Source organism: Alosa alosa, chromosome 20 (assembly GCF_017589495.1).
Source record: "Alosa alosa isolate M-15738 ecotype Scorff River chromosome 20, AALO_Geno_1.1, whole genome shotgun sequence".
NCBI lineage: Eukaryota > Metazoa > Chordata > Actinopteri > Clupeiformes > Clupeidae > Alosa > Alosa alosa.
In genome coordinates, this window is record NC_063208.1 from 16,949,139 (window position 1) to 16,974,150 (window position 25,012).

The 25,012-nt window shown below is 44.0% G+C and overlaps 2 protein-coding genes across 3 annotated transcripts in view; both read right to left on the reverse strand.

Moving 5' to 3' along the window:
- Window positions 1-208: 208 nt before the first annotated feature.
- txlna (taxilin alpha) lies at window positions 209-14,713 on the reverse strand. 2 transcript variants are annotated; one of them, XM_048229034.1, is made up of 11 exons: window positions 14,466-14,713; window positions 8,619-8,804; window positions 7,708-7,962; window positions 7,336-7,427; window positions 6,055-6,225; window positions 5,241-5,435; window positions 4,098-4,217; window positions 3,901-3,975; window positions 3,603-3,695; window positions 3,190-3,285; window positions 209-2,346 (listed from the first exon to the last, which is right to left on the reverse strand). In XM_048229034.1, the coding sequence occupies exons 2-11, from the start codon at window positions 8,794-8,796 to the stop codon at window positions 1,987-1,989; spliced, it is 1,635 nt and encodes a 544-aa protein (XP_048084991.1). In that variant the 5' UTR covers window positions 8,797-8,804; window positions 14,466-14,713; the 3' UTR covers window positions 209-1,986. The 2 variants fall into 2 exon arrangements, with proteins under 2 accessions (XP_048084991.1, XP_048084990.1); XM_048229033.1 differs by lacking the exon at window positions 14,466-14,713 and adding an exon at window positions 9,506-9,607.
- A 26-nt stretch (window positions 14,714-14,739) lies between these two features.
- Window positions 14,740-25,012, reverse strand: part of kpna6 (karyopherin alpha 6 (importin alpha 7)) — an 11,568-nt gene continuing 1,295 nt past the window's right edge. Inside the window, exons 2-14 of the mRNA XM_048229035.1 lie at window positions 23,646-23,779; window positions 22,142-22,237; window positions 21,446-21,545; window positions 20,993-21,087; window positions 20,402-20,533; window positions 19,952-20,040; window positions 19,585-19,684; window positions 18,944-19,107; window positions 18,505-18,583; window positions 17,675-17,800; window positions 17,057-17,184; window positions 15,538-15,716; window positions 14,740-15,266 (exon numbers count right to left, since the gene is read on the reverse strand). Coding sequence (XP_048084992.1) covers window positions 15,079-15,266; window positions 15,538-15,716; window positions 17,057-17,184; window positions 17,675-17,800; window positions 18,505-18,583; window positions 18,944-19,107; window positions 19,585-19,684; window positions 19,952-20,040; window positions 20,402-20,533; window positions 20,993-21,087; window positions 21,446-21,545; window positions 22,142-22,237; window positions 23,646-23,779 — 1,610 coding nt within the window. The 3' untranslated portion in view covers window positions 14,740-15,078. The remainder of the gene's footprint in view (window positions 15,267-15,537; window positions 15,717-17,056; window positions 17,185-17,674; window positions 17,801-18,504; window positions 18,584-18,943; window positions 19,108-19,584; window positions 19,685-19,951; window positions 20,041-20,401; window positions 20,534-20,992; window positions 21,088-21,445; window positions 21,546-22,141; window positions 22,238-23,645; window positions 23,780-25,012) is intronic.

Consider the following 25,012-nt stretch of genomic DNA (forward strand, 5'->3'; position numbering starts at 1 on the left):
ATGAGGGTCTTAGCAAGTGTTCCTATTATGAGACTAGGACACAGGTTTCCCCTGCCCTGCGTGTTATGAAAAATCAGATCAACTTAAGACTTCAGCAAAGGCCTCTCCTTCTGACTGAGACATATTACAATAACAGGGAAAATGCAAGTAACTGCCAGTGTTATTTTTAGTTATTTTGTTCTTCACAGAAATATTCATGAACCCACAATACTTTTCTGAATATCTTTAATTTGCAAATTATTTGTACAGGTCACAAAAAAAACAAAAACAAATAAAGGAGCCATGACATCTTTGGTACCTATTCAATGCAGTAGGTTCCAACAGTAGTGCAAAGGAATGAAAATAAAAATCTTTTGCCATGAAAGAAATCTAGCAAAAATGAAGTTTGCTTTTTGTTGCACTTAACTGGTTCTCAGAAATCAGAGCTCAGTTATCTGTCCACAATACATGGAGTCAAATGGAAGACTTAAATATAAACTGGACAATAACCCCATGCTACAGTTATCTTACCACTGGACAAAACAGTAGATGGTAAAACAGTTTCTTTGATGACATTAGGGACAGTAAAAAGGTAGACTTAAAATAGACAAGAGGGGAATATTTTTTATCAAAAGCAAAAAAAAAAGTTAAAAGGAAAGGAAAACAATCTTTGAGCGCAATATCAGCATGTGCTGAATATAAGAGGTGAAATTATACATTCCTTCTCTCATAGGAGGGTGATAAAGTCTTGCGGTGGTACTCAAACAGAAACCAAACAAAAGGCATCTGAACAGACCAGAGGCTGGTATTGCATAGGAATGATCTGTTGTCACTTTATTTACCTGATTCAATTCAAAAGATTATAGTATCTGTATGCTATATGAAGATCAAACGATTCATGTATCGAAAGATAGAACTGGTCTTATATTTTTCAGTGGTCATGATCACATTCAAGTGAAATGTTTGTCAGTAATACAATGGAATGAATGAGAAGCAAAATGCCATATAAGGATCACCTAAGACAATATATAAACTCAATATAGTCAATATATAAACTCAAAATATTTAATAAACCAATTCAAAGTCAACTTAGTGGTATTACAAATACTGCCATTTTGACTATGCAGAAAGACTTAGTTACATAAACGATCTGGAAGAGGGGAAAACTACACCTTCCTGTAATAATTCTGAAATATTTTTTTTATATTAGGAACAACGTATCATTTAAAATATGGAGTGAGTGAAGATATACATTAAGGCGAAAGACTTAACTTTACTAACTTAAGACTGAAACTAAACCCAAGATGAAGTCTTTGCACTTGATCCACTGCAGTCACATTCAAAGACTTTCATAGGTGCTCTTAAACATCCACTTTAGTTTCTCAATGGTAAATATAATCCAGACAGATGCAGCAGTGCAAGCAAGAGTACATGTCCACACCCCTATACACAAACACACACACCCACTCACACAAACCCACACAGGTTTGTACGCACAAGATCATTTCAGCTCCGTCTTCTTCAATAAAGGTTTAGCATTTTCAAGCAGCGGCGACTTTTCTGTGCCTGTTCAAAACGCTCGATAGTGAGCTCACTTTCAGGGTGCAGTGCTTATTGCCCAAATGGAATGGACTTGGGAGAGAAAAAAAAAACAAACAAATAAAAAAAAGAAACAGGCTAATAAATGCGAACACGTCAAATAAACAAAAAGTGAGAAAGGCGCAGAGTAAGAACCATCTCGAAAGGCACAATCTTCCCTGACGACGGCCAACTCTTCGAGCGGAGAGGAGACCGCCACACAGACATGACCACACTTGCGGCTGCGGTGGCGGCGGCGGAGCGAAACCTAAAGCTGGACAGCTGGTGTAGGGAGGTAATGGTAGTGGTGGTGGTGGATGGGTGGGGAAGAGAGAGAGAGAGAGAGAGAGAGAGAGAGAGAGAGAGAGAGAGAGAGAGAGAGGGGGGGTGAAGGAGAAGAGGCTCTGGGCCTCTGCCTCTGGAGGGCCCTCAATCCTGGGCCGCGAGCACGCACACCTCCCTCTGCGCCTCGGCCACCAGCTCGGGCACGCAGTGGCATGCAGCGGAGCAGGAGCCAGCGGCGGCCGCAGTCTCTGGCTGGGCGGCGTCGGGGACAGGGAGAGAGGAGGAGCTGCCCTCCTCAGAGTCTGTGGCCTCCTGCTCCTCACCAACTCCTCTATCTGCGTCTCCTCCTCCTCTCTCTCCTCCTCCGGAGGCCTCTGGTGGGTTGCTGCCATCTTGGATCTTCTTGCTGAGCTCGTTGCGCTCGATCTGCAGCGCCCGGCACAGCTTCTCCAGCCGCTGCACCTTCTGCTGCAGGCCCTCCAGCTCCTTATCCTGCAGCGTTTTCTACAATGGACACACAGGACAGGACCTTGGTCGTCAGCATACACGGCCACTACAATATAGCCCATAGATTTTCTATGACCTTTTCAAATATTTTCATAGCCAGTGACACTATTATTACCACACTACATAATATTCGTTACCATCAATAAGTAAATAAATATATAATAAATATAAAATATACTACACTGACAAACAAACTTCATAGCACATATGGCAGTGTTCCTCAAAGTATGGTACGCAGGCTATCCCTGTAGTGGTCCACGAGCAGAAGTGGTAAAATATTATTTAGATGAGGTGTTTGCAATATTGAACTAACTCGCATGTAAATCCAGTATTATTTGAATTGTCTGTTTAATAGTCCTGACAGAATTCCAACAAGCCAACAGTTTTGCGACACTGCTTAAGCATTTTTAAAACTGGAATACCATTAGTTTACTAGAAACATAACTAGCATCAAACTATCAAGACCAGATTATTTAGAAGAAAATCATATGAATCCTCTGACCCAATAAGCAAGGTGCAAAAAGTTATCAAAAAATGCTTCAGCGGGTATTGTGTAATATACTGCTGAAGTAGTCCTATTGTTTTGTTTTTTTTAAGTTAGTTGGTCTATGAGTTTTTTTTTTTTTTTTTTTTTTTTATTGGTTCAGTGTTCCTTGGTCTGAAAAAGTTTGAGAAACACTGGCATATGAGCTCATTATGGCTTTGGCATGCCTTTCTAGTTTGATCACTGATGCACCCATTCCCCTTCTGTTTCTCTCAGGAAGCTGCCGCTGACAGTGGCAGCGCACTTCCTCCCTCGGGACAGCCCAGCGCGCTCATGACATTCAAACGGCCGCTCACCTCCTCTGCCATCACCAGCAGGGCTTTGTTGCTGCTCTCCCAGCGTGACCTGTACATCGTCGTCTCCTTCTCCAGCTTCTTAATCTTCTTTGTCATCTGCGGCCAAGGTGGACAGATTAAACCACAGCTTAATGACCACTCGTGGCTCGCGTTGCTGAGTAAGCGGTGTCATGTATAATAGATTACCAGATGTATTACTTTATTGATCCCCAAAGAAACGATGCAGAACATATTATTATCACATTTTGCAATACATATGGCGGGATCAATAGCGTTCTGTTTTCTTACTTTTCTTTTACATTCCAACACACCTTGAATAAACACCCTACTGATAAGTTAGGACGTCTATAACCAGTCGTCATAAGGCCTGTTCCCTTTTTCCACTCACTCACACCTTACAGGAGGGCAATTACCTTCTCCATTTCCTGTTTGAAAGTTGTGAACACCTCATTGCTCTTGGAAAGCGTATTTTGAAATTCTGCAAACTTCTCTGTGTATAATGACAACTGTAAAGGGAGAGTGCACATGCAAAATATTTCAAATCACATTCACATTCGAGGGGGAAATTAATAACTTTGCAAGAAGACATTTTTTAGTCATGGACAAAAGTAACTTAAGTCAATGCTTAACAAGCTAAGAAACAAAATATCCATTATTCCCCATGTACTTCTCTAGCTCCTTATCTCCTTAACGTAAGTGCAGGGGGCTTACCTGCTCTCTTAAGTGCTCCTCCTGCTGCTTCATCAGCTCGTACATTCTCTGAGACTCCATGGCCTCTTTCAGGAGCTGAGGAGAAGAAAGCCAAGCAATGCAACCAGCTAATGAGACAGATGCTCTTTCAGACACACACATTACAATGTAACGACACATGACATCTATAGATATATGGTAAGAAATTTAAAACGTACAAACTCTTTTTCCTTCTTGTGGCGATCCTCTGAGTCGTTAAGTAACTCCTGGGCCTGGCGGAGTTTAGCGTCTACCAGCTGTTGTTGTAGGTCTTTGTGCTTGAACACTTTGTCTATATGCTGCAAAAGGATTAAGACACACAGATTTAATTGAATTAGCTATACTACATTAATGATAAGGGCAATTCCACACAAAACTGCCACGTCCATAATGCCAACACATAACTCTTCTTGGTTGTAGAATTAAGCAATAAGCCTCAAGAGGCCGTAGGTTACACTGATTCTACAACAGCTAAGGGCCGTTGTTAGGCACGATGCGCTAGCGGAGTACAGGGTTCCTACACATTTTCAATATATTTTTCTGACCATATTCTCGACATTGCGGCCACTTATGGTTTGGGATAACTCGGTGAAAACAAAGGTATGGACAACTGAGGTGAATTAAAAAATGACACTTAATATTCATCCATTTAGCTTGGTCATTTTTAGTTGTATCTTAGTTGTATCATAGTTGTATCTTGACGATGGGGACTGGCAGTTAAGCTACACAATAGTAGGAATGGTTCATTATGACCTGAGTGAAGTGATTAGTACTGCAAATGCAATAGTCTGGAAACACAAATATTTCTCCAAACCCTTTTTTCATTTTTCCATACTTATCCAGACCTGGAAATTACTAAAATCAAATTCCATACTTTTCCAGGTTTTCCATACTGCGTAGGAACCCTGGGAGTACAATACCATGGCATTTAGTTGGCGTTATGGACGTGACAGTTTTGCGTGGAATTGCCCATAACCATATCCTGTTTTTGCATGAGAACTAAATCTTTGTGGTTCAGATCCTTCCAAGTCATAGGATACACCTCCAAAATCACACTCAGATCTCCCACAGAAATAACGATGACTGATCAATCTATACAAATTCCTAATAGCTCTCACACACACACACACACACTCACTCCTCACTCACTACTCCCTCCCTCCCTCCCTCCCTCCTGAGCTCTCCATCATACTCACACACACACTCCCTCCCTCCCTCACCTCCTCACTGAGCGCTCACACACACACACACACACACTCATTCATTCCCTCACCTCATCCCTGAGCTCTCTATTTCTCTCACACACGCACACACTCCCTCACCTCCTCCCTGAGCTCATACTGCTCGATGAGCTTCTTGAGTTTCTCGGCCAGCTCCATGTTCTCCTTGCGCAGCGTGGCGTTGTTCTCGTTGTGCTGCTCCATCTGCGCCTGGATGTCGTTGAGCGTCACCTGGAAATGGGACGTCACCTCCTTCCTCATCTCCTCCTCGGCCCGTGCGCGCTGGACACCGCTCTCCTGCAACAGGGAGAGGAAACATAATAAGGTTACGGCGGCAGTAGTCAACTCAACAGCCGAACAACCAGCTTATAATGTGGTCATAAAATACGCAATGTTCTGTCTGTGAGACATGTATGCACTTTCAAAATATGTAGTGAACTGAAGTCGTAAATTATGCTCATAGGCATTTTGAGACTTTCTAATAGGCCTATATTTTAGAATTTGAGGAGGTTCTGCCTACCTTTAAAGCCTGTTCACCCCAAGAACGATAACTATGACGATAATGACAAAAAAGTATCATCCTAGCTAATGTGAATGACGACGTCTACACATAACAATATAACATGAAGAACGATGGGGAGTGATTGGGGATCACTTTCAGAACGATTTTGAGAACGATAAAAAGCTGACAGCCAATCAGAATCCTTCAAATTCTAGCCATCACATTCATCAACACGAAGGGAGATTTTCCTTGTCGTTGGTCAGTGTGGATGCTTGTAACGTTATAGTTATCTTCACAATTATCATTCCTGGTGTGAACGACCCTTTTGAGTGGGGATGCTGTTCTGTGAACTGGGAAAACTAAAATGTGGATTTACTGCGTGGCGCGCTGTTCAACTGTGAGGCCTGAGCTCACCTTGAGCGTGCGGTTGTGTCTCTGCAGCTCACGGCACAGGCTCTCCAGCTTGCTGCGCGCCAGGATTGCTTTGCTGTGCTCGTTGCGCAGGTGGTCCTTCTCCTGGATGAGCTGTGTCTGCTTCTTCTGCAGCACGCGCATCTGCTTCTGGGAGCTGCGGTGCTCCTCGAGCTGCCAGACGACACAGGGCCAACGGTTCAGAGAGGAAAGACAGACAAGAGGCTCATTTCCTCTATTAACTTCACACGGTTTTAAATCTGTGAACAGCTCATCAGTGAACTTTCAGATAGTGTTTCACTAATGATATCAGCAAAATATAATCAAAACAAAAAGCTACTTACTAAATATTAAATATTGAATTTCCTGGTGATAACAGTTACGGCCTTATCAACACATAAAACCCACTTCATCAAGTATAAAATGTGATTTGCTAAAGCCAATTCATTTGTGTATCTGAACTGAATATAACCCTTTGTTTGTTTGCTTCCTGTTTACTTTAGTAATTAACCAGCTCGATGAGGTCTGTGGCAGAATTAGCGGGTGTTTTGGGAATGCACTGCCCTTTCCGGTTATTGTTTCTCCACACACACCACTGAGCTGAGCCACCTCTGCAGGACTCCCGTCCCGAGCCTCTACCCTTCGCTCTGCTCCATTAGCTTCTCCTGCTGCAGTGAGCCCTGCCAAATCTGATACCATGACAAGAGAACTGACCCGGTGCCAGGTTTCTCCCTGCTGCTGACTGCAGTCTGACACACACACACACACACACACACACACACACACACACACACACACACACACACACACACACACACACACACACACACCCTCCCTCTCTGTCAAGCACGGATGGACGTTGGGAAGCAGAGGCCATCAGCTTTGACGGCCCTGTGATGCTTGACACATGGCTTTGCCCTCAGGTTTTCTGCATGCAATTTCCATATAACGTGGCTTTGAAGAATTTGTTCATCATGCATTAGCAAATAAAACACCTCTAAAAGATCTAAATGCTCATCAAGGCAACAAAGAGTTTTGAGGACTCTAGAGAAGTGGAGTCAAAAAACAATTCAAATTCAAATAGGTTATTGTGTCAGAGGTAGGACTCGCCCTGTCTCTCAATTCACGAATATGATATCCAGGACACAAGCTAAAGAAGACATGCATTCCTAAAACCCCAGCCTGCCTTCTGCCTTCTCGGGAGCAGAGGCCGACACCAGGCCTGTTTTGTGTCATGGTGGCCACGGTCAGAGCCTTGTAGGGAGAAGGGCCTTTTGGACTCACCAGTTCTGCATACTTCTTACACAGGCCTGCCAGCTTCTCCTCAGGGGTGCTCAGTGTGTTCAGAGTCTGCATCAGAAGAGTTATCTCTTTTCCTGCAGCACACACACACACACACATTAGTATTCAGACTGACAGGGCAAATTGATCTACACACTTTGGGGAGTGACATTTCTAGGGCTTGAGGCTATTAACACTGAATCATATATCACTGGCAATGCTGATGGTAGTACTTTTCCCAAGCTTCTTATCGTAGTAGTTTTCCCATGCATCAAGCACATCACACAACTCCCACCCACTGAATGAACGTGCACTGGCAACACTAAGGGGAGTTCTTCTCCTGCACATGATGCCCACACTATCCCTGCAGCTCACCGAGCCCTTTCACTTTCTTCTTGTCCTGCGTCTTCTTCTGGTCCTTCTCTACGCCACCGCTGCCGCCGTTCACTTTGACCTCCTCCGTCTTGCTGTCGGCTACGCCGTTGACCTCCAGGCCGTCCGCCTGGCCGTTGGGCAGGGCCGCGTCCTCGGTGGCTTCCTGCTGGCAGTAGGTGCTGAGGATGTCCTCCAGCTGCCGGCTCAGCTCCTCGGCCATGTCGCAGGTGGAGGCCAGGGCGCCCGCCTCGGCCACTGAGAGGAAGAGGATAGAGGAGTCATGTGACTAATGACCACTGGTTTAATTTACATTTTCTTTCACGGACCCCAAAAGGAGACCACTTGTTTTGTTACAGATGTGTTAAAAGTGTATTATTAGGTAACAATCATCAAAGCTAGCTGCCAAAACTTGCCAATTTCTCATTGCATTTAGGTACACTGTGTATGTCTAATGCTATCAAATGCACATCAAGAGATGGAAGAAATAATATGAAATAAGAATAAGAACATTCAGACATTTCACGATCCAGCTATTCAAGTACTACACTCATGTCTAATCCTTAATAACCCTCCCACCAAGACTATCTGTGTACTAGTTCTATGCATACATGTTACATTTTGCAACTAAATACAACTGCAAAGACTGGTTTAAGTAAGAGCTGACCAACTAACTCCATCTTGAAGAAAAACCAGCTCGCCATATGAAATAACCCAACACACACAGCCAAATAACTCAACTTCCAATGTTCTTACAGTCAATCAACAGAATGGTTTTAATTTCTGCACTCGTTCAAGGAAAACACTATGACAGTGCATTACTGGCTGTCAGTGCCTGTGGTCTTAGACCAGTATAGACCCGAATACCTCCGTGACTCAAATAATGTACTGTTTATGGTTTCTTGGTTACTTACAACCATCATTAGAACTGGCGTCAAGAGGTGGAGTTTCAGCCGCCTGGGATTCTCCTCCCTGTGGACTCCCGGGAGTTTCAGCGGGTTCTGTACTTTCTGTTGTGTCCCCTGGGCTGGGTGGAGCTCCAGCGGGATTCTCCACTGTTGTCTCCTGCTCGTTAGTGTCCTGTCTCTTCATCCTTCAGCCTAAAAAAACAACGGCCGTCAGCATAGCAACACCGGACCAAACTAAAAAGTCTTCTCGGTCAGCACAACAGTATAAACAGTTGTCGTGCAAACGTTACGTATAGTTCTACATGTCTACTGAAGACTGACAGTTAACGTTACTGAAAAAAACAAACCTCACGAGCCCATCCATTTTAGGCACTGATCACAAAGGATGTAACGTTATAGTCAGGGACAACGACTAACAAGACTCACGATGTTGTGACATGAGCCAGAATCTAACTAACCACTGGCCAGCTTATGCTTACTCGTCTAATGCTCATGATAAAAACAGCCTGGGCCAGCTAACGTGCTGCCAGAATTCCCGAAGAAATCGGAGCAAGGTAGATACGTATGCTAACAAGCAAGCTTTGTTAAGCCTGATGCAAGGGGGTGGTAAGGTTAAGTACAACTTGCTGTCCCTGTCAGTTGTACAGCAAAGTCGAAGGCTTATATTTACTCAAATATAAAGTCCCTTACGCACAATCAAGGCTTTCCCTGCGTAGCCAGAAGCAAGATGATCAGCTAACCAACTAGCATTTGTTAGCAACAGGCACTGAGTAGGTGGAACCGTGACGTTCACAAACACGCGGAACATGAATACATTTACAGATCTTTAATATAACTTGTTCCGTTACATATATTTCACTTGCCTATACCAAAGAGAAAGGATAACTGTTTACCAGAATCACTGCCAGATCGAACAAATTCACTTTAACCAACCGATGCTGCCTTTCCTTCTTGCCAACTGACACAGGAAATACCAGAGACCGAAAAAACTTTGATTGGACGGCTACGACGGAAGTTACTTACGCCATAAAAACGATGTTGCTCTATGGGAGATGATGTTTTTAGTGTCTGCAGTTTGTACACATTTGATTACATGTGTTTTTTGATTAAAGATACCTTTAAGCCCTCTCAAAAACAATAATTAGATGGATCCTTTCCATAATAGATAGAATAGAATAGATGCTTGACCCCAGCCTAAATTCCACACTATAAAACTTCCTTTTAGAGCATGAGGTTTCAACTAACCGTGACCCAAGAACCACCATTCTGACTAAGAAAGCAACTTCAGGACCACCATTGGATACATATAAATGAATAGTGATTACCATAGAAACTAAATAATAAATTCATGGTCAGGGACTACCGGTAAATGCCCTCACAGACCACCTGTTGTTGGCCGCAGTCCACTGGTTGAAAGCCCCTACTTTTAGCTGGGTGTAGGCCTATAAAGGTCAGTAATGTGCAAGACTGATGCTATGCCTGTTTTAGTGATGTGAAAGATGTAGGCCTGGCTGAAGAGGATACAAACAATGCAATCGTCTTACCCTTCTTACATTGCCCGAACCTCTCTATGACCCTGGGGTTGTCAGTTTATGCAAGACTGACAGTGGCATTTTTTACAAGCAGTGACAAACATTCTCAGTCATTGATAAATCTACTGTTAAGACAAGATATTGAGCATAAAATCTTCAATCTACACACTCATTATATTAGTGTGCATGTTACCATTTCCTATCTGGTTCAGGGAAGCTTTTCTTTTGTCAAACAATTTTACTGATAGCCTACATCAATGAATCAAACCACACCCTGTTCAAATAAACACTACAAGACTGATTGCAACAGCATTTTTGTTTTTATTTAATTTTGTACAGTATTCGTTTCCTGGACAAAACCTTTTTAAAACTGCTTTAAACATTTGTTCAATATTGTTAAATATACATCTTCTTTTTTTTTTTTTTTTCATGTTTGTGTGACATGTTCAGTATATGTGTTATCAGTTTCGTCACTCATTCATACGGTCGGTTAAGTCAAGTCAGTCGCAGTGTAAGATGGGTAACAGCCAAAGAAAATTATCGTCTGCCCACCCTCCCCTCCACACCCAAATTAAATATAAATACATTTCAAGAGAGGAGAAAAAAATACAGGACTAAAGTACATCATCCACCAAGGGAAGAGGGGAAAGTCAGAGTAGGGTGTATGAAAACATTTCACAAAAATAACAACTGTTGTAAACACTGGATTGAGATTTGGAAGAGATTTACACATTTACAAGATCCAGGACGGAAGACCAGAAAGACCCAATTTGTCTTTACTATACCAATGTGTGGCTAATTTTTTTTTTTTAAATTTTTTTTTTTTTTTTTGCACTTCTCAGAAGTCATTGTTGATGCAGGAGCAGGTAAACCATTTTCTCTGCAGTGGCATCAATGTTATACACCAAGTCCCACTTGATTTATTTCAAATATTTCAGTTTTGATAGTTTAAAAGCTCCGATCTTTTTTGCGAAAATGTCATGGTGGCATCTGCCACTGTGAGTAAAAACTGCAGAAGCCTATAGCGGAGGTCTTTATCCCTGGGTAATGTTGGGATTTGGGACATGGTTATTGCAGCTTGCGGTTGCTTCTCTGACAGTTTGTAGGAACACTCATTTCTAAAAGCTGATTCCACATAAATAGCTTCAACAGATCCAGGTCGTCGATAAGGAGGGCTTTATTGTCGCTTGTGCTAAGTTTTAAAAAAATGGATGGAGGTCAGTCTACAAAATATAGATAGAGTCTTCACAGTCCCTCGTAAGCCCCTGAAGGAGCCAACACACAGGACCATCACTACAAACAGCGGCTCCTTGAAGGCAATGAAAAGTATAACCTTGCCATTTCCTTTACTGCTGGCTAGTAATAACTTATTGGCCCATCTGTGCAAATATGAAAGTTTCTTCAAAGGTGACCTCAACTGCGAGAGAGGATTGACAATACCACGATTCCTCCTAATGCCCCTAGTGGTTTGATTCATATAGTTGTAATTAGAGCAGATGAATGGCGATTCTGAAAACCTCCTCTATTGTGACTAGATTCTCTGCACAATTAACACAAAAATAGACAGGAAAAAAACACAGCATTTCCTTTGCATCTGCATCTGACTAAAGAGTAAACAATAAGAGTACAACAGAAAACATAGTCCTTTTCAAGTTGTTCTATTATTCTTTTTCTCTTTACCAATGTATCAATTTGGTGCACAAACTAAAGGCTGCCCCTTCTTTAAAGAAACGGCTGCAGATACTGAAACTTTATAATGATTTGTAAGAAATAGAGCAGCAAGGTTTTTGCACAAAAAGCTGTGCACATTCAAGTAAAAAAATAAAAATAAACTAAAGACAATAGATACATTTCAACCTGCAGTCTTAGTTGGTCGGATTGGCACTTTAGTGAATAGGAGTGCATTTTTAATTAGTTAAATTCTTTGAGTATTTTTTTTTTCCTTTCATAAATTCTTCTTTATTGATCCACTTGATTTTTTTTTTAAAGTTAACCCAGGTCTTTGAGACCCAGGGACATATGAAATGAGGGACCAACGTTGTACTGATATTAGCCAAACTCCCCATCTGAAGCGATGTGAAGCGGGAGGTGGTCTATTCTTGTCTATCTCTGATGTACAATGTAACCAGGGTTGGTGGAGACCCATTTTCCTATGAAAGCCAAAACCTGATCAATCGGAAAAGACTTATCTTTGTCTATTATAACCAATCATGTTCTAAAAACTCATTCACTCAGCAGTAAATTGCTAAGAGTCAAGTGTAAAGAGCAAGACAGACTCTCTGACCACTCCAAAACAAGATGCATGAAGCTTAGCTGCAAGCTGTAATTTGTGTGCAAGATATGACGTTTCAGGATATTTCGTTGAAAGCTTCAGCTTCTAGAGTTCAAAAGTAGACTTCTCTTTAGAATAAATGTAGTACAACAGTGTCTTGCGGACTAGTCTAATCTACAAAGTCAACATGAAGCAGCTCGCCAGCTTGGCTTTCACCAGGAAAATCTCATCTCCACGGACCCGACGCTACCAGCTTCGGATGTGAACGCAAGGGTACAGCCAACTTTTCCATTCACAGCTCATGTCAAAGTCAACGTCACACAACAACTGGACAGCCACTGGCTTTGCCCATCCCATCAAAAGCCCCCCTCCCCATCCCTAATCCCCACACCAGTCCGTGTGGCATAGAGGTAGAGGAAAAAAATGCTTCCATACTAAGTTAATATGAATTACAACAACGCAAGTCACAGTTTTCTCACATCTTTTTGTTTTCAAGAGGTAAACACAGAGGATGCGCTTTTGTTTAGCTTTTAAGGTTTAAACAGAACTACAAAGATTACAAAAGTCGAAAATGTCGTTGTAAGCAGACTTTCATTTCCTTTTTCGTCCAATCCACGCCTCTCACACTAAGCCTACACCTTAAGACCATCCTCTTAAGTGAAAACACCACCAAAAGCATTGCCGTGAGCGACAACTTTTTTTCCTGCTGGACACTACAGTGAAGTGCATAAACACAAAAAGTGCAAACGTGAGATTGAAAAAAAAAAAAAAATATATATATATAGAGAGAGAAACTAGTTGCATGTGGGGAATAGAAATAAACAAAGAGAAAAAAGGCAACACATATTGACAGAAAAGGTTAGATTATGGAAGCCATTTTCCCCTCCACTGTGTTTTTTCTTCATCTGTGTGTGGTGCATGCTGTGTATGCTGGTCTTGTCTGCATGTGTGCATGAGGTGTGTGCAAGTTTTTTTAATTTTTAAATATTTAATTTTTTTTTTGCTTTTGTTAGGTTTGTCATGATAAAACGCATGTTCCTTGCCAAATCTCAGATGTCAGTAGAGTTAAAGAATACAAGTACATAGATTAGGCCTACACAAAATGAAATATAATAATAGATCATTATCAAGAACTGCATTAGTTAGGATCAGCAATTGAACTATTGAAACAAATTTGGAGGTGTGGGACTAATCATTAATCTCAAGACAGCCTAGGACAGGACTTGAGGAGAATACTTGACTTCCATACTAGTCCAAGAGTTTGGCAAGGGACATTCCATGACCGTTGGTAGATTAATACAACACCATGCAAAACCCTAACATGCACAAACTGAGGGCGATCGGAGCCAAGAACTCTTACAATACTAGACCTCCGCGGGATATATATATATATATATATATATATACACACACTAGGCTTTGAATGAACACAAAATGGAAACACTGGAGGTGAACCAAAAACCAAAAACGCATCTACGTGAAAGGCAATAATAACTAACCCAGCTTCCTACCCCGCCCTACCACTCTTGCCTAAAATAAGCAACCAAAATAATCTGGAACAAAAGTCACTATGGTAAAATAAAGTCCTAGCCCTCAGAATTGCATTGTTATTTTTTTTTCTGTTATTATTCTTGCATTATATAATTAATTCACTTCATGTCAAATGCGTCATTATTTAGAACACTGCACACCACGAACAACATAGCGCTAGTTTCAACATTCCTGATTAGCTAGTAACCTAGATGTCATCTCACTTAAACCTTCCTATGTTTCACCACGATGTCCCTCGTTTCGTTAACGCCTATTTCACAAAGCCTCCCCTTGCCAACGTCTTTACCGCCTATTTGCATCGTTTCAAGACCCACCTCACGCTCAGCAAAAAGGGAGAGCGAGAGAGAGAGAGAATAATTGTGTCAAATAAACATTTCCAAGTTTTCTTGCCCACAGTGTGTGTACATCAGAGACCTTGAGTCGCAACTAAATGTTCACACTTTTCCCTAAATCCCCCAAAGAAAAAGAAATCTGGGATAAGTCTTTTTTGAATTGTACCCTGCAGCTCGGTGGAAACCAGAGATTCCACATCCATATGGAAAGCAGCATGGATCCGGTTAACTGAAATTACAAAAGGGAAAGGGGCTAAAGCTTGTTGACAGAAGAGAAAATAATCGTATATATTTAAAGGGGGGAAAAAAAGTTGTGGGGACAGGGCAGTGTGTTAAGCAACATTCGCCATCTTCTTTTAGAAAATAATTGAGAACTCTTTCAGGTAACAGCCTCAGTTTTAAACTTTGACCAAATGGGGGTGCTTTGAAAGTTTAACTGCACGGGCCCACAAAAAAAAAAAAAAAACATAAATTAAATTAAAAATTGATCTAAAAAGACCTTAAATAAAACTTGAAAGAATTTCTGGTTTCAGCAGTGATATTCTTCCTCTGAACAAGTCTCTGACCTAGCCATAAGGGGGGAGGACAAAGGGTTTATACCCCCTTTTGCTTCTGTGTGTATCTGATAGTAATGGGGCGCTGCTAGGTTCTCTTTCGGTTCTGCCCTCGGCCCAGCCGCACGGTTCTATGTTCCGCACAGCTCTGATTGATCAGGGAATACACAGGGGAAACAGGGCTGGATATCTAAGGGGGATCAGAGTGAAGAAGGAAGGGGGGTGTTATAGCTGGAAGCCTTCCATGGGGGCCTCCTGCTGGGCAAAGAGAAACTGCTGTTGGTTCTCATCAGCCTGCGGGGCAAGGTTGGCGTCCTCCTCCTCCACACCAAAGTAGTGTTCGATCAGGTCGAAGGCCTTCTGGTAGATCTCCTGGTTCTCATGGCTCTGCAGGAACTCAATCTTGTCCAGTCCTGAAGAAACAAGGGCATTCAGTGGACGCTTAGAGGATGTGAGGGCAATACAATATTGAGCACAGCAACCAGCTGAAATCAACAGAACATCTACAAATCTGAACAAGGGATTACTTGTTTCAAATGTCTTCATGACACACACACACACACACATCCAAAGTGCATGCAGAGTTTAATATCCTTAAGCCTGCCGAGTCAAAACCACGTGTTTGTGTAAGCGTGTGTGTGTGTGTGTGTGTGTGTGTGTGTGTGTGTGTGTGTACGTACGTACCATAGGCCTCCTCGATGAGGCCGCAGTAGGGGTTGATGCCAGTGCCGCTTTGCTTGGCTTCCTGCTCCCCCAGCCGCAAGATATTCTCCAAGCCATTCAGGGCCACCTGCACGATCTTAGAGTCCATCACCGTCAGTAGGTCACAGAGGGGCTTAATGCAACCCAGGTTCACCAGGTATCTGAGGAGCAGAAGAGGAGAGTGGGTTAGAGTGTGGATGTGTTTGGTTATGACAGTGAGAAATATGAATAGTCAACCATAAGAAAGAGAAAGAGAGAGAAAGAGAAAGAGAAAGAGAAAGAGAAAGAGAAAGAGAGAGAGAAAGAGAGAGAGACATGTGCTATTGTACTCAGTTATGACATTTACAGAACATACTCTTTCCAAGCTCATATCTGTGGTTAGAAGATGATCCAATGCATTCATTGTCTATTCAAAAGACCCTCTTAACATTCAGACCGCAATACAATTTAATGAGCACTATGATTCAGCCATAAACCATATTTCCAACGCATGATAAACGGCATATTAAATGACAACTTTTATGGCATAAATGTGCATTTCATAAAAAATGACTTTCCTAAGGCCTCCCTCAGTACATTGGGTAACAGAACATGGTTTTAAAAGTGTGACAGTCATTCTCTGCGGTTTCGCATAATGGAGTGTGCGAGGGCCAAGCTGCAGCACCGCCAGTGTACCGAGTGGAAATCCGCAGCGAGCAAAAACGTTTCCGCAGAGGCTAGGTCACGGCGGCGTAACTCGATCCGGGGAAAACGTTTCACTGTCAGCAGGCCTCTCGCACTGTTCGGGCTCCAAGATTAGCCTCTTACCCAGCCCACCCTGGTCCCATACCCCTGTGAGCATGTGGATCACTGGGGCAAGGCTCCTCAAACATACCAGCCCAACTAAGAACAGATGAGATGACTTTGGCAACATTAAAGCTGCTGTAAGCGATTATGTTTTGGGAGTAGTTTGGCTGATCTGTCTTTTTAAGATCTGACGGAAAGAGATACTCAGGGGAGAAATCTCAAGGACTCGCTTGGACTGTGTGACTTGAATTTCCAATGTGATCTTGGTGCATTAACAAACTATTAATAACAACCAATTTATGGGTACATAATTAACTAACAATTTATGGGTATCTTTGGCTACCACCTGTTTTACTTGTGCATAGTAGATCAACTTCAGCATCTTAAAAAAAAAATACTTATGAATTGAATGGAAAATTTAGTACCTGTACCGATGAACTACTTTGCTGTGGCAAGACTACTGCTATATTCTAGCGAAGTGTCAAATTATGAGTACACTTCTGTTTAAAAGTTGTAAAACATCATCTAGGAAAATGGAGCTCTGACTGAGAATGACACATGTAAGTGAAGTGTGACTTGGCGGCAATATTCATCCACTAGTATAGTATGATGCTCTACTTCCTCATCAATCACTTGGCCACGAAAACACTAGTTCTATTCCACATTCTCTGGTTCCACCCACTACTCAGGGTTCCTGACTGTGTTCCAAACTGACCTGATCTGGTCAGCGGTTCCCCCTGAGGTGGCGTTGGTGATGGCCCAGGCCGCCTCCTTCCGGGTGCGGAACTCGGCCTTCTGCAGGATGTCGATGAGCACGGGGAAGATGTTTGCATCTATTACGGTCTAGAGACACAAGAGGAAAGAGCAGAAAACAAAAACAGAGTGAGTGGCTACTTACACATCAACATGGTTTGCAGGCTGCACCCACATACTTCCATACATGCCGGTGAAGTGAGCTAATTATATTTCCTCTGTCCTTAAGCAACATGTAATCCTCCGAGATCTCTCGCACGGTGAGCTGCATAGCACTCACACGTGTGCAGTATAAATACTTCACTACACAGGCCTTGTCTGTGCAGTCATGCACAACTCATCTTAACTTTACTGAACCTCATTTGATATTAATCAAAACGTATTCAGCAGATCGGTTTCACCCAAGGCACGTTCTTATATATTTGCACCGCTCTTATGCTTCTGGGGAGAAAAATCCTATCGCCCTGGCACAGTAAGCTTCTCGTTTTACTTACTGCCCTACAGAAAAAACATGGGGAGCAAGGGGCAGAGGAGAACCAGTGAAAGAGGAGGGGGTGCCTGCTCGATGGAAAGAGCTTACCTGGATCTGAACCCTGTTCCCTGCTGTGATGTTGGAGATGGTCCAGCAGGCCTCCTTCCTGATGGACTCCTTGGCGCTGCTCAGGAGGTGGAGGAGGCAGGGCAGGGCCGAGCAGTTCAGCACCACCTGCAAGGAACCAGAGCAAACTGCTAATTAAAAGGGTCATTCTCCATATTTAAAAAAAAAAAAAAAATACTAAGTTATCTACCACTTACTGAGAAAACAAAAACTGGGTCACAAAACCCAATACCTGGCTGGAATAAGCCCCAGGCTAAGAAGGAACTCCACTCTTGATGCACCACAACCCATAAGAGAAAATATTTCCCAAAAGTGCATAATAAAATGTGAAATCACACAAAATTAGAGTTACTTTCCGGTTCCGGCGCCGTCGAGAGAGGCAGCCTGGTAGCGCCGTGTCTTTTTTCCTAACGTCTTTTGTTTACTTTTTACTTCGCAACTTTTTTGGATTACGCACTTTGAGGAGTGTTTTCATTCTATCCTATGGATATGGATCTATTACAATTCTCCAGCAGCAACAAACTTGTGTACACAAGGAATCAGCTGCTTGCAATACGACGGAATGCTGGTAGGGTTCACGTAAACATCCCGGAGGAGCTGTGGTGCTTACGGGGGTGCAGAGCGGGAGTTAAAGTGAGGACTAGGTGTCGGGAGAAGTAGTAGCAACACAAGCCCTCAGTTCCTTCCATGGTTATGGGAAACGTGAACTCACTGGCCAACAAGACTGACTCTTGAATTTCCCCTTGAGGATCAATCAAGAGTGCCAACAGCTGCAGGTGATAGACAAAACTTCTACTTCCACTGTGTCTCACCTGAGTCTGAATGTCATCGCCGGTGACAATGTTCCCCACAGCTCGCAATGCAGGTGAGGCCACTTTGTAGTCTGTGTGCCTGCAACAGAAAAGACAGAACGGATATGAGCTAGAACAGTGACCCCCTCTACCCTCTAACCCCCTCCAGCGCAACAGACCGTCCATCACGTATATGCACAGTATGCAACCTATGCAGGAGTCTCAGATTTATCACCTGTGATGACATGAGAGCCTACCCCCAGGGTGAGGCCCACTCAAGCCCACACGCAAATACTGCTACTTTGCCCATAAATCCACTATGGTGGCAAATAAGGATAAAGCTATTTTCAGCTATTTTTGCGCCGTATCTTGTCGTGCCACCCAATACCCCTTAATGTTTCTGTGCCACGTTCACACACAGACACACAGACACACACACACACCACCTACTACTACTCACATGAGTAGCTCCACCAGTCTCCGGCAGACACCAGAGTCGATGACGGCCTGGATCTTCTCGTTGGGCCCGTCCGAAAGATAGGACAGAGCCCAGCAGGCGTCGGCCAGCAGGTCAATGTCGCTGCTGAAGAGCAGGCGTGACAGCACGGGCAGACACGGGGACACCTGCAGGGGGCGACACAGCGCAGCATGAGAGAGGGGACATAAGAGCGGTCACTTCTAAGGTATAGAATACTGGTTAGCGCTTAGGACTTGTAACCGGAGGGTTGCCAGTTCGAACCCCGACCAGTAGGAACAGCTGAAGTGCCCTTGAGCAAGGCACCTAACACCTCACTGCTCCCCGAGCGCTTCTGTTGTAGCAGGCAGCTCACTGCGCCAGGATTAGTGTGTGTGCTTCACCTCACTGTGTGTTCACTGTGTGCTGAGTGTGTGCAGGGACCAAATTTCCCGCACGGGATCAAAAGAGTATATATACTTATAAAAATGTATTCCACAAGAGAGTTTGGTAGAATTGTGGAGTAATTGTTGGCTTAAATAGTGAAGGACGGAGCCAATATAGAGTTAAACAATCCATAAAGAAAATCCTAGAAAATCTTAGATCCTTAAGTGTAACCATTGACAGGTAAAGGTTTATCCAGGCACCTTTTCAAAGTCAGGCGGCGGGCTTTTGCCTCTGCAGAGGTTGGACAAGGCCCATACAGCATTCCTGGTCATGGTCAGCCTGGTTGATTTGGTCAGCAGTCTGAGGAAAAACACACACAGAGCCACGCTTAAGGTTCTATCACCACTTTCTGCAAAACGATGTCCTCCCCACACACACACACACTCATTCACAGACACCAAGTCATATAACATCCAAGTAACTGAGATCTGACAACCTGTCTCAATCTGACAGCTACACAGCTGGTGTGACACAGATCTTTCTTTTGTGTGTGTGTGTGACTGAACACCTCTGATAGGGCCTGACTGAACGTGAGGTGGGAGTGTGATGACACGAGTAGGTGCTCACGTTAGTAACGGCGGGAGGATGTTGCAGTTCAGCACGTAGTCTCTGCACATGGCGCTGTCGCCCGCAATGTTGCCTAAGGCCCATACTGCCTGTGGGAGGGGGAGAGAGAGAGAGAGGGGGAGAGAGAGAGAGAGAGAGAGAGAGGGGAGAGAGAGAGAGAGAGAGAGAGAGAGAGAGAGAGAGAGAGAGAGAGGGAGAGAGAGAGATTCATTAGGAGAAGATCACCACAAATATGCAGATAATTACATCATGATATCAGACTGCAGAAAGGCTTTGAAAATTCAGTGGATAAACCAGATCACAGGGGCCAACGCATCGTGTTACGGGGGGGAAAGGGTGGCGGAGGAAGCCGTTTGAAGTCTGTGGTTGGGCAGTAACTGATCGGGTGGCCCCTGTGGATCAAAGCCATAGTGGCGCTGCGCTTAGCGGAGCTAATCTGACAGGCGATACCTGTTCCTGGACGTCTTCAAAGTCGGAGTTGAGGAGCTCGATGAAGACGGGCACAGCCCCGGCCTCGATGACCACCTTGGTCTGGTGGGACGTGCCGGATGCGATGTTGGTGAGAGCCCAGGCCGCCTCAAACTACGAGGACAAATTAATTAAAAGCAATGCTCCACGTCAAAATACCTCCTTGCCATCACATGGCATACATATACAACAACATCAATACAAGTAATGAGATACTGAAGAAATCCAAGACACACATTTTTCTTTCTTTCCTTTTTCACGCCCAAACAACTGAGCATACACAGCAAGATGTGAAACAAGTCAACGGGCATGGGCGTCACTTTGCTCCAAGTGCTGCATACCAGAGATGCCCATTTGGCTGCACAGCGCTAGTTTGCAGTTTCTTTTTAAACCACAGATACAAAATTGACAATGTTAAAGTCAAGGGGACATGTTTTTCCATGTGTCTAGCATAAATAACACCCATGGCATTGAGAAGGACTTTATTTACAACACTGACAGCATTTGTAGGTGAGGGGGGGGGGGGGGGGTGGGGGTTGGATGAGTTCTGGGGGGTGTGGGAGGCAAGCTCACCTGTAATGTGCAATTGGTGCTTTTATGGAGGAACTCCACAAACCTATTCACTACCCCAGGTGTGCTGATGACCTCATCTATGGGTGGATTGGGCTCTGTGGGCAACATGCACAATGCAGGACGTGAAGTCTCATCACACACACACACATTCTCTCTTAATCTCACACACACACACACACACTTTAACTCTCAGTCACACACATACCTCCATACAACATACACAACTCATGCCAAGGCTGCATATCAGGTGAAATTCTGTGTGAAGGCATAAGATTCTATTCTGTGTGTCTTGAGGCCTACTGAAAGACCATCATTACAGAAATTACACATTTGCCAAGATATTTATTTGGCTATAATTTAGCTAAGAAGTAACCCTTTTTTAAAAACTCTAAAAGCAAGACACACAGAATCCCAGTGATGAGTGTGCAAGAAATGAGAGGGGCTGTGGCTGACCTTTGGATAGTAGTTTCCTAAACTTCTGTGTTGTGGCTAGCTGGAGTTCTGGGTCGTCGGAGAAAAGCATCTCCACCATGTCTCTTGTGATGACTCCATCCTGGACACCGAGAGAGAAAGACAGGATGAAAACATCTGATTCCAATAAACCCCATCAGGAAACGCCTCAGGCTGAACTTACGCAAGCCTCAGCGTTTAGCTGCATTGGGTTGACAGCATGTGTGCACTGTGTAACTAATGTGAATCTGATCAACATGCTGTGGACAATTTCACAGACTCCTCAATGTGTTCATCTTTACATCCTAGCCATCAATCATTTAGAATTCCAGAAGAGGAGGATAAAAAGAAAGTCTCTGGAACAGCCCTGAGCTCACAGAACTGAAATTTTTGTTAGCTTCCATTGTATAGACAATCATTCACAGACACAGTCATTGTGCCCTGAAGATTACTTGTTTTGTGTGCATGGCACTTCTCTGAATAGAGGGTGTGGGCCCCGCCAGTCGCATCATCCCTTTTGGATGCTTTCAAAATGACTCAGCCTTCCAAGCAACCAATTACATTTGTTTGTGTGAATGGCAGACTGAGATGAGGGTGTGGACCCTCCCCGACAGGATCCACGTCTTGCAGTAGTTAGCAAGAAGCGCTGCACTACTATCGCTAAGAGGAGCTTTGGACATTCCTAAGGCTTCCACTCACCGGGGTGGAGGCAGATGTAAAGAACGGGTCCATGAGGGGAGATTCAAACGTGGCTGCCTCCTCGTTCAGCAGCTCCACGTTTCTCCTTTTGAAAAGCTGCAGCACAAGAAAGAAAGGGGGGGGGAGAGAGAAAGAAAGGAATGTATGAAACTACTCCTACAAAACCACATGGCACAGCAAACGTGAACAAACAACAACTCTGCCAAGCCTACAGAGCAAGCCGAGATGGAGTGGGAGCTGATGAGAGAAAGTCATAGATGAAGACAGAATGAACGGTCGGGTCAACCCATCATCGTTATTTATCCTTGAGTATTCGAGGGAATCTCAAGGCAATAGAGTAAAGGAGGAGAGGTGGGGAAGAATATAATGGCAAATAAAAGGGGTAGGAAAGGGAGCAAGGAAGAGGGATTGGAAAGGAAGCAAGGGAGAAGAGGGTAGGAAAGGGAGGATGGGAGAAGGCAGTGGGAAAGGATGCATGGGAGAAGGGGGTGGGAAAGGACGCAAGGGAGAAGGGGGTAGGAAAGGATGCATGGGAGAAGGGGGTAGGAAAGGATGCACATGCAAGGGAGAAGGGGGTAGGAAAGGATGCAAGGGAGAAGGGGGTAGGAGAGGATGCAAGGGAGAAGGGGGTAGGAGAGGATGCAAGGGAGAAGGGGGGGAGAGAAGGGATGCAAGGGAGAAGGGGAAAGGATGCAAGGGAGAAGGGGGTAGGAAAGGATGCATGGGAGAAGGGGTAGGAAAGGGAGGATGGGAGAAGGGGGTAGGAAAATGACATATAATGAGGTCTAACAGTAAATGAATCTTGAACCTTTGAGGGAATCTTAAAGGAATTATCCGGAGTAAAATGCACTTTAGATCAATTTACGGATGATTGGGAGTACATACGTTGAGTTGACATCAAAATCATGTCATTCGGATGTGTTTTGAGAAAGTTCGATTTTACCGTTTTTAGTCAAAACTCGTTTGGAAGTGACCAGGGCATGTCATTTTGCCGCTACAAAACGCTATTTTTATACCTCTTCTACAGTTCCAAACACCATTACACTTACGTGGTAGTGAGTAGAGGGTCCCTAAAGCCAAACCGAAGTATCCCGAGGTCTTTATGTGGTCGGATAGAGAGTCCAGAATGAATTTCATCAAGCCAGTACCTTTCCGGACTTCCGTTAGCACTTCCAGGCTACGAGTTTTGAACAAAAAACGGTAAAATCGAACTTTCTCAAAACACATCCGAATTACATGATTTTGATGTCAACTCAACGCATGTACTCCTAATCATCCGTAAATTGATCTAAAGTGCATTTTACTCCGGATAATTCCTTTAAGGCAATAAAGTAGAGGAGGAGGGGTGGGGCGAGTATCATGGCACATAAAGGAGTAGGACAAGAAAAAGGGTAGGAAAGGATGCAAGGGAGAAGGGGGTAGGAAAGGATGCAAAGGAGAAGGGGTAGAAAAAGCAGTGGAGTAGATAAGTGTGGGATGTGGAGCAGACAGCAGAGTGTCCAACCTGCAGCTCCCGCTTCTGTTTCCTGAGCTGGATGCCCTCCTCCTCCCGGCGACGCCGCATCTCCTCCAGGTTCAAGGCTTTGTTCTTGTAGCGGTTCATCCTGTAGTTATCCTTCGCAGGACTCGCTGCCGTCTCTGTGGGACAGAAGAGCAGGGATGAAAAGGGGGTGTAAACGAATGAGAACTACGCCCTTTGTGGAAAATTAAGTTCTAAACAACAGCGGGTCAGTGGATGAAAACAACACCACCGTAACAGCTTCTTAAAGTGATAATCTATTCCATATTACACCCAAATTGTTTCTGCATAGCCCATAAGGTAATTCTGTCTGTCTCAGGAGGAAGACACTAATAGGGAGCAATATTCAACATTTATGGCTGTCATAACCTTTGCACATAACAGACCTCCTAAGCCTGAAGAACTGCCAGGTTTGTGGATGGCAAATAATTCTGATTTATGGACATATTGGTGTGAAGAGGGAACCCCTGACAACAGGCCAAAACTTCCCTAGTCATTGTAAAAAATGTCTCCACAGCACTTTAAAGGTCCTTATACAAACACAGAGAGCCCGGTGCCCAAAACCAAAACAACCAGGGACGTTTAGGCCTAAATAAGACCAGGGTTGTCCAATGACAAAAACAAAGAGTTGTCATTCTGGGTCGAATGCCCATTTCAATCTGTCTCTACTCCATTCCAGCCTGTCTCTTTCATAGCGTATGACTATGCATGGCCCAGCCATTCAGTGGGTGGCTGGTTGGCAGGCACCAGTCCGATTTATCCAGGGCAGCTAATCGCCGAGCTTGCACTAACTGGTGCCCAGTCTGCCTGGCCTCAGCGTTTGTGCCGTGTGCCATGTGCTCGCCTCACCCGCTTCCACTGCTACCCTGACTCCCTCCAAGCCATGGCCTGCTGGAGATACACAGAAACATGGGGAAACAGACTTGTACTCTGTATTCAAGGAACACACACGTGACAAACAGGACTACCCTTGCACACCCACACACAGTCACACGCGCCTGACCGTCACACTGAAATCAGTCACATTCCTAAAGTTCCAGATAACATCTGACAAGGAGGCCGGGCTTTTGACAAGGATCCTAAGAAATGCTGCCTTGTGTGGCAGAGGGCACACAACATGCACATGGAAAATGAGATGAATAGTTGTGTATGTGGTTAGGCTATATCCCAAATAGTCAATCATCAACCCATGCTCCAGGAAACAAAACAAACACCAGGGGCTAAGACGGGGAAAAACCCTGGACCAGGAAGTAACTTTGAAGTGAACCTGCTCTGCTTAAATCAGCCTGTGTGACAACCAGCATACACAAAGTGAAGCAAAAGGGTGGCAGGCAGAACATAAACATGGCCCC

Excerpts from the sequence above, each read along its gene's own strand:
- txlna (XM_048229034.1), bottom strand. The coding sequence starts at position 8,796 with ATGAAGAGACAGGACACTAACGAGCAGGAGACAACAGTGGAGAATCCC. Across the intron at positions 7,428-7,707 it reads GAAGAAAGTGAAAGGGCTCG|GAAAAGAGATAACTCTTCTG; the intron begins GTGAGCTGCAGG and ends TGTGTGCTGCAG. Across the intron at positions 5,436-6,054 it reads GACACAACCGCACGCTCAAG|GAGAGCGGTGTCCAGCGCGC; the intron begins GTGAGCTCAGGC and ends TCCCTGTTGCAG.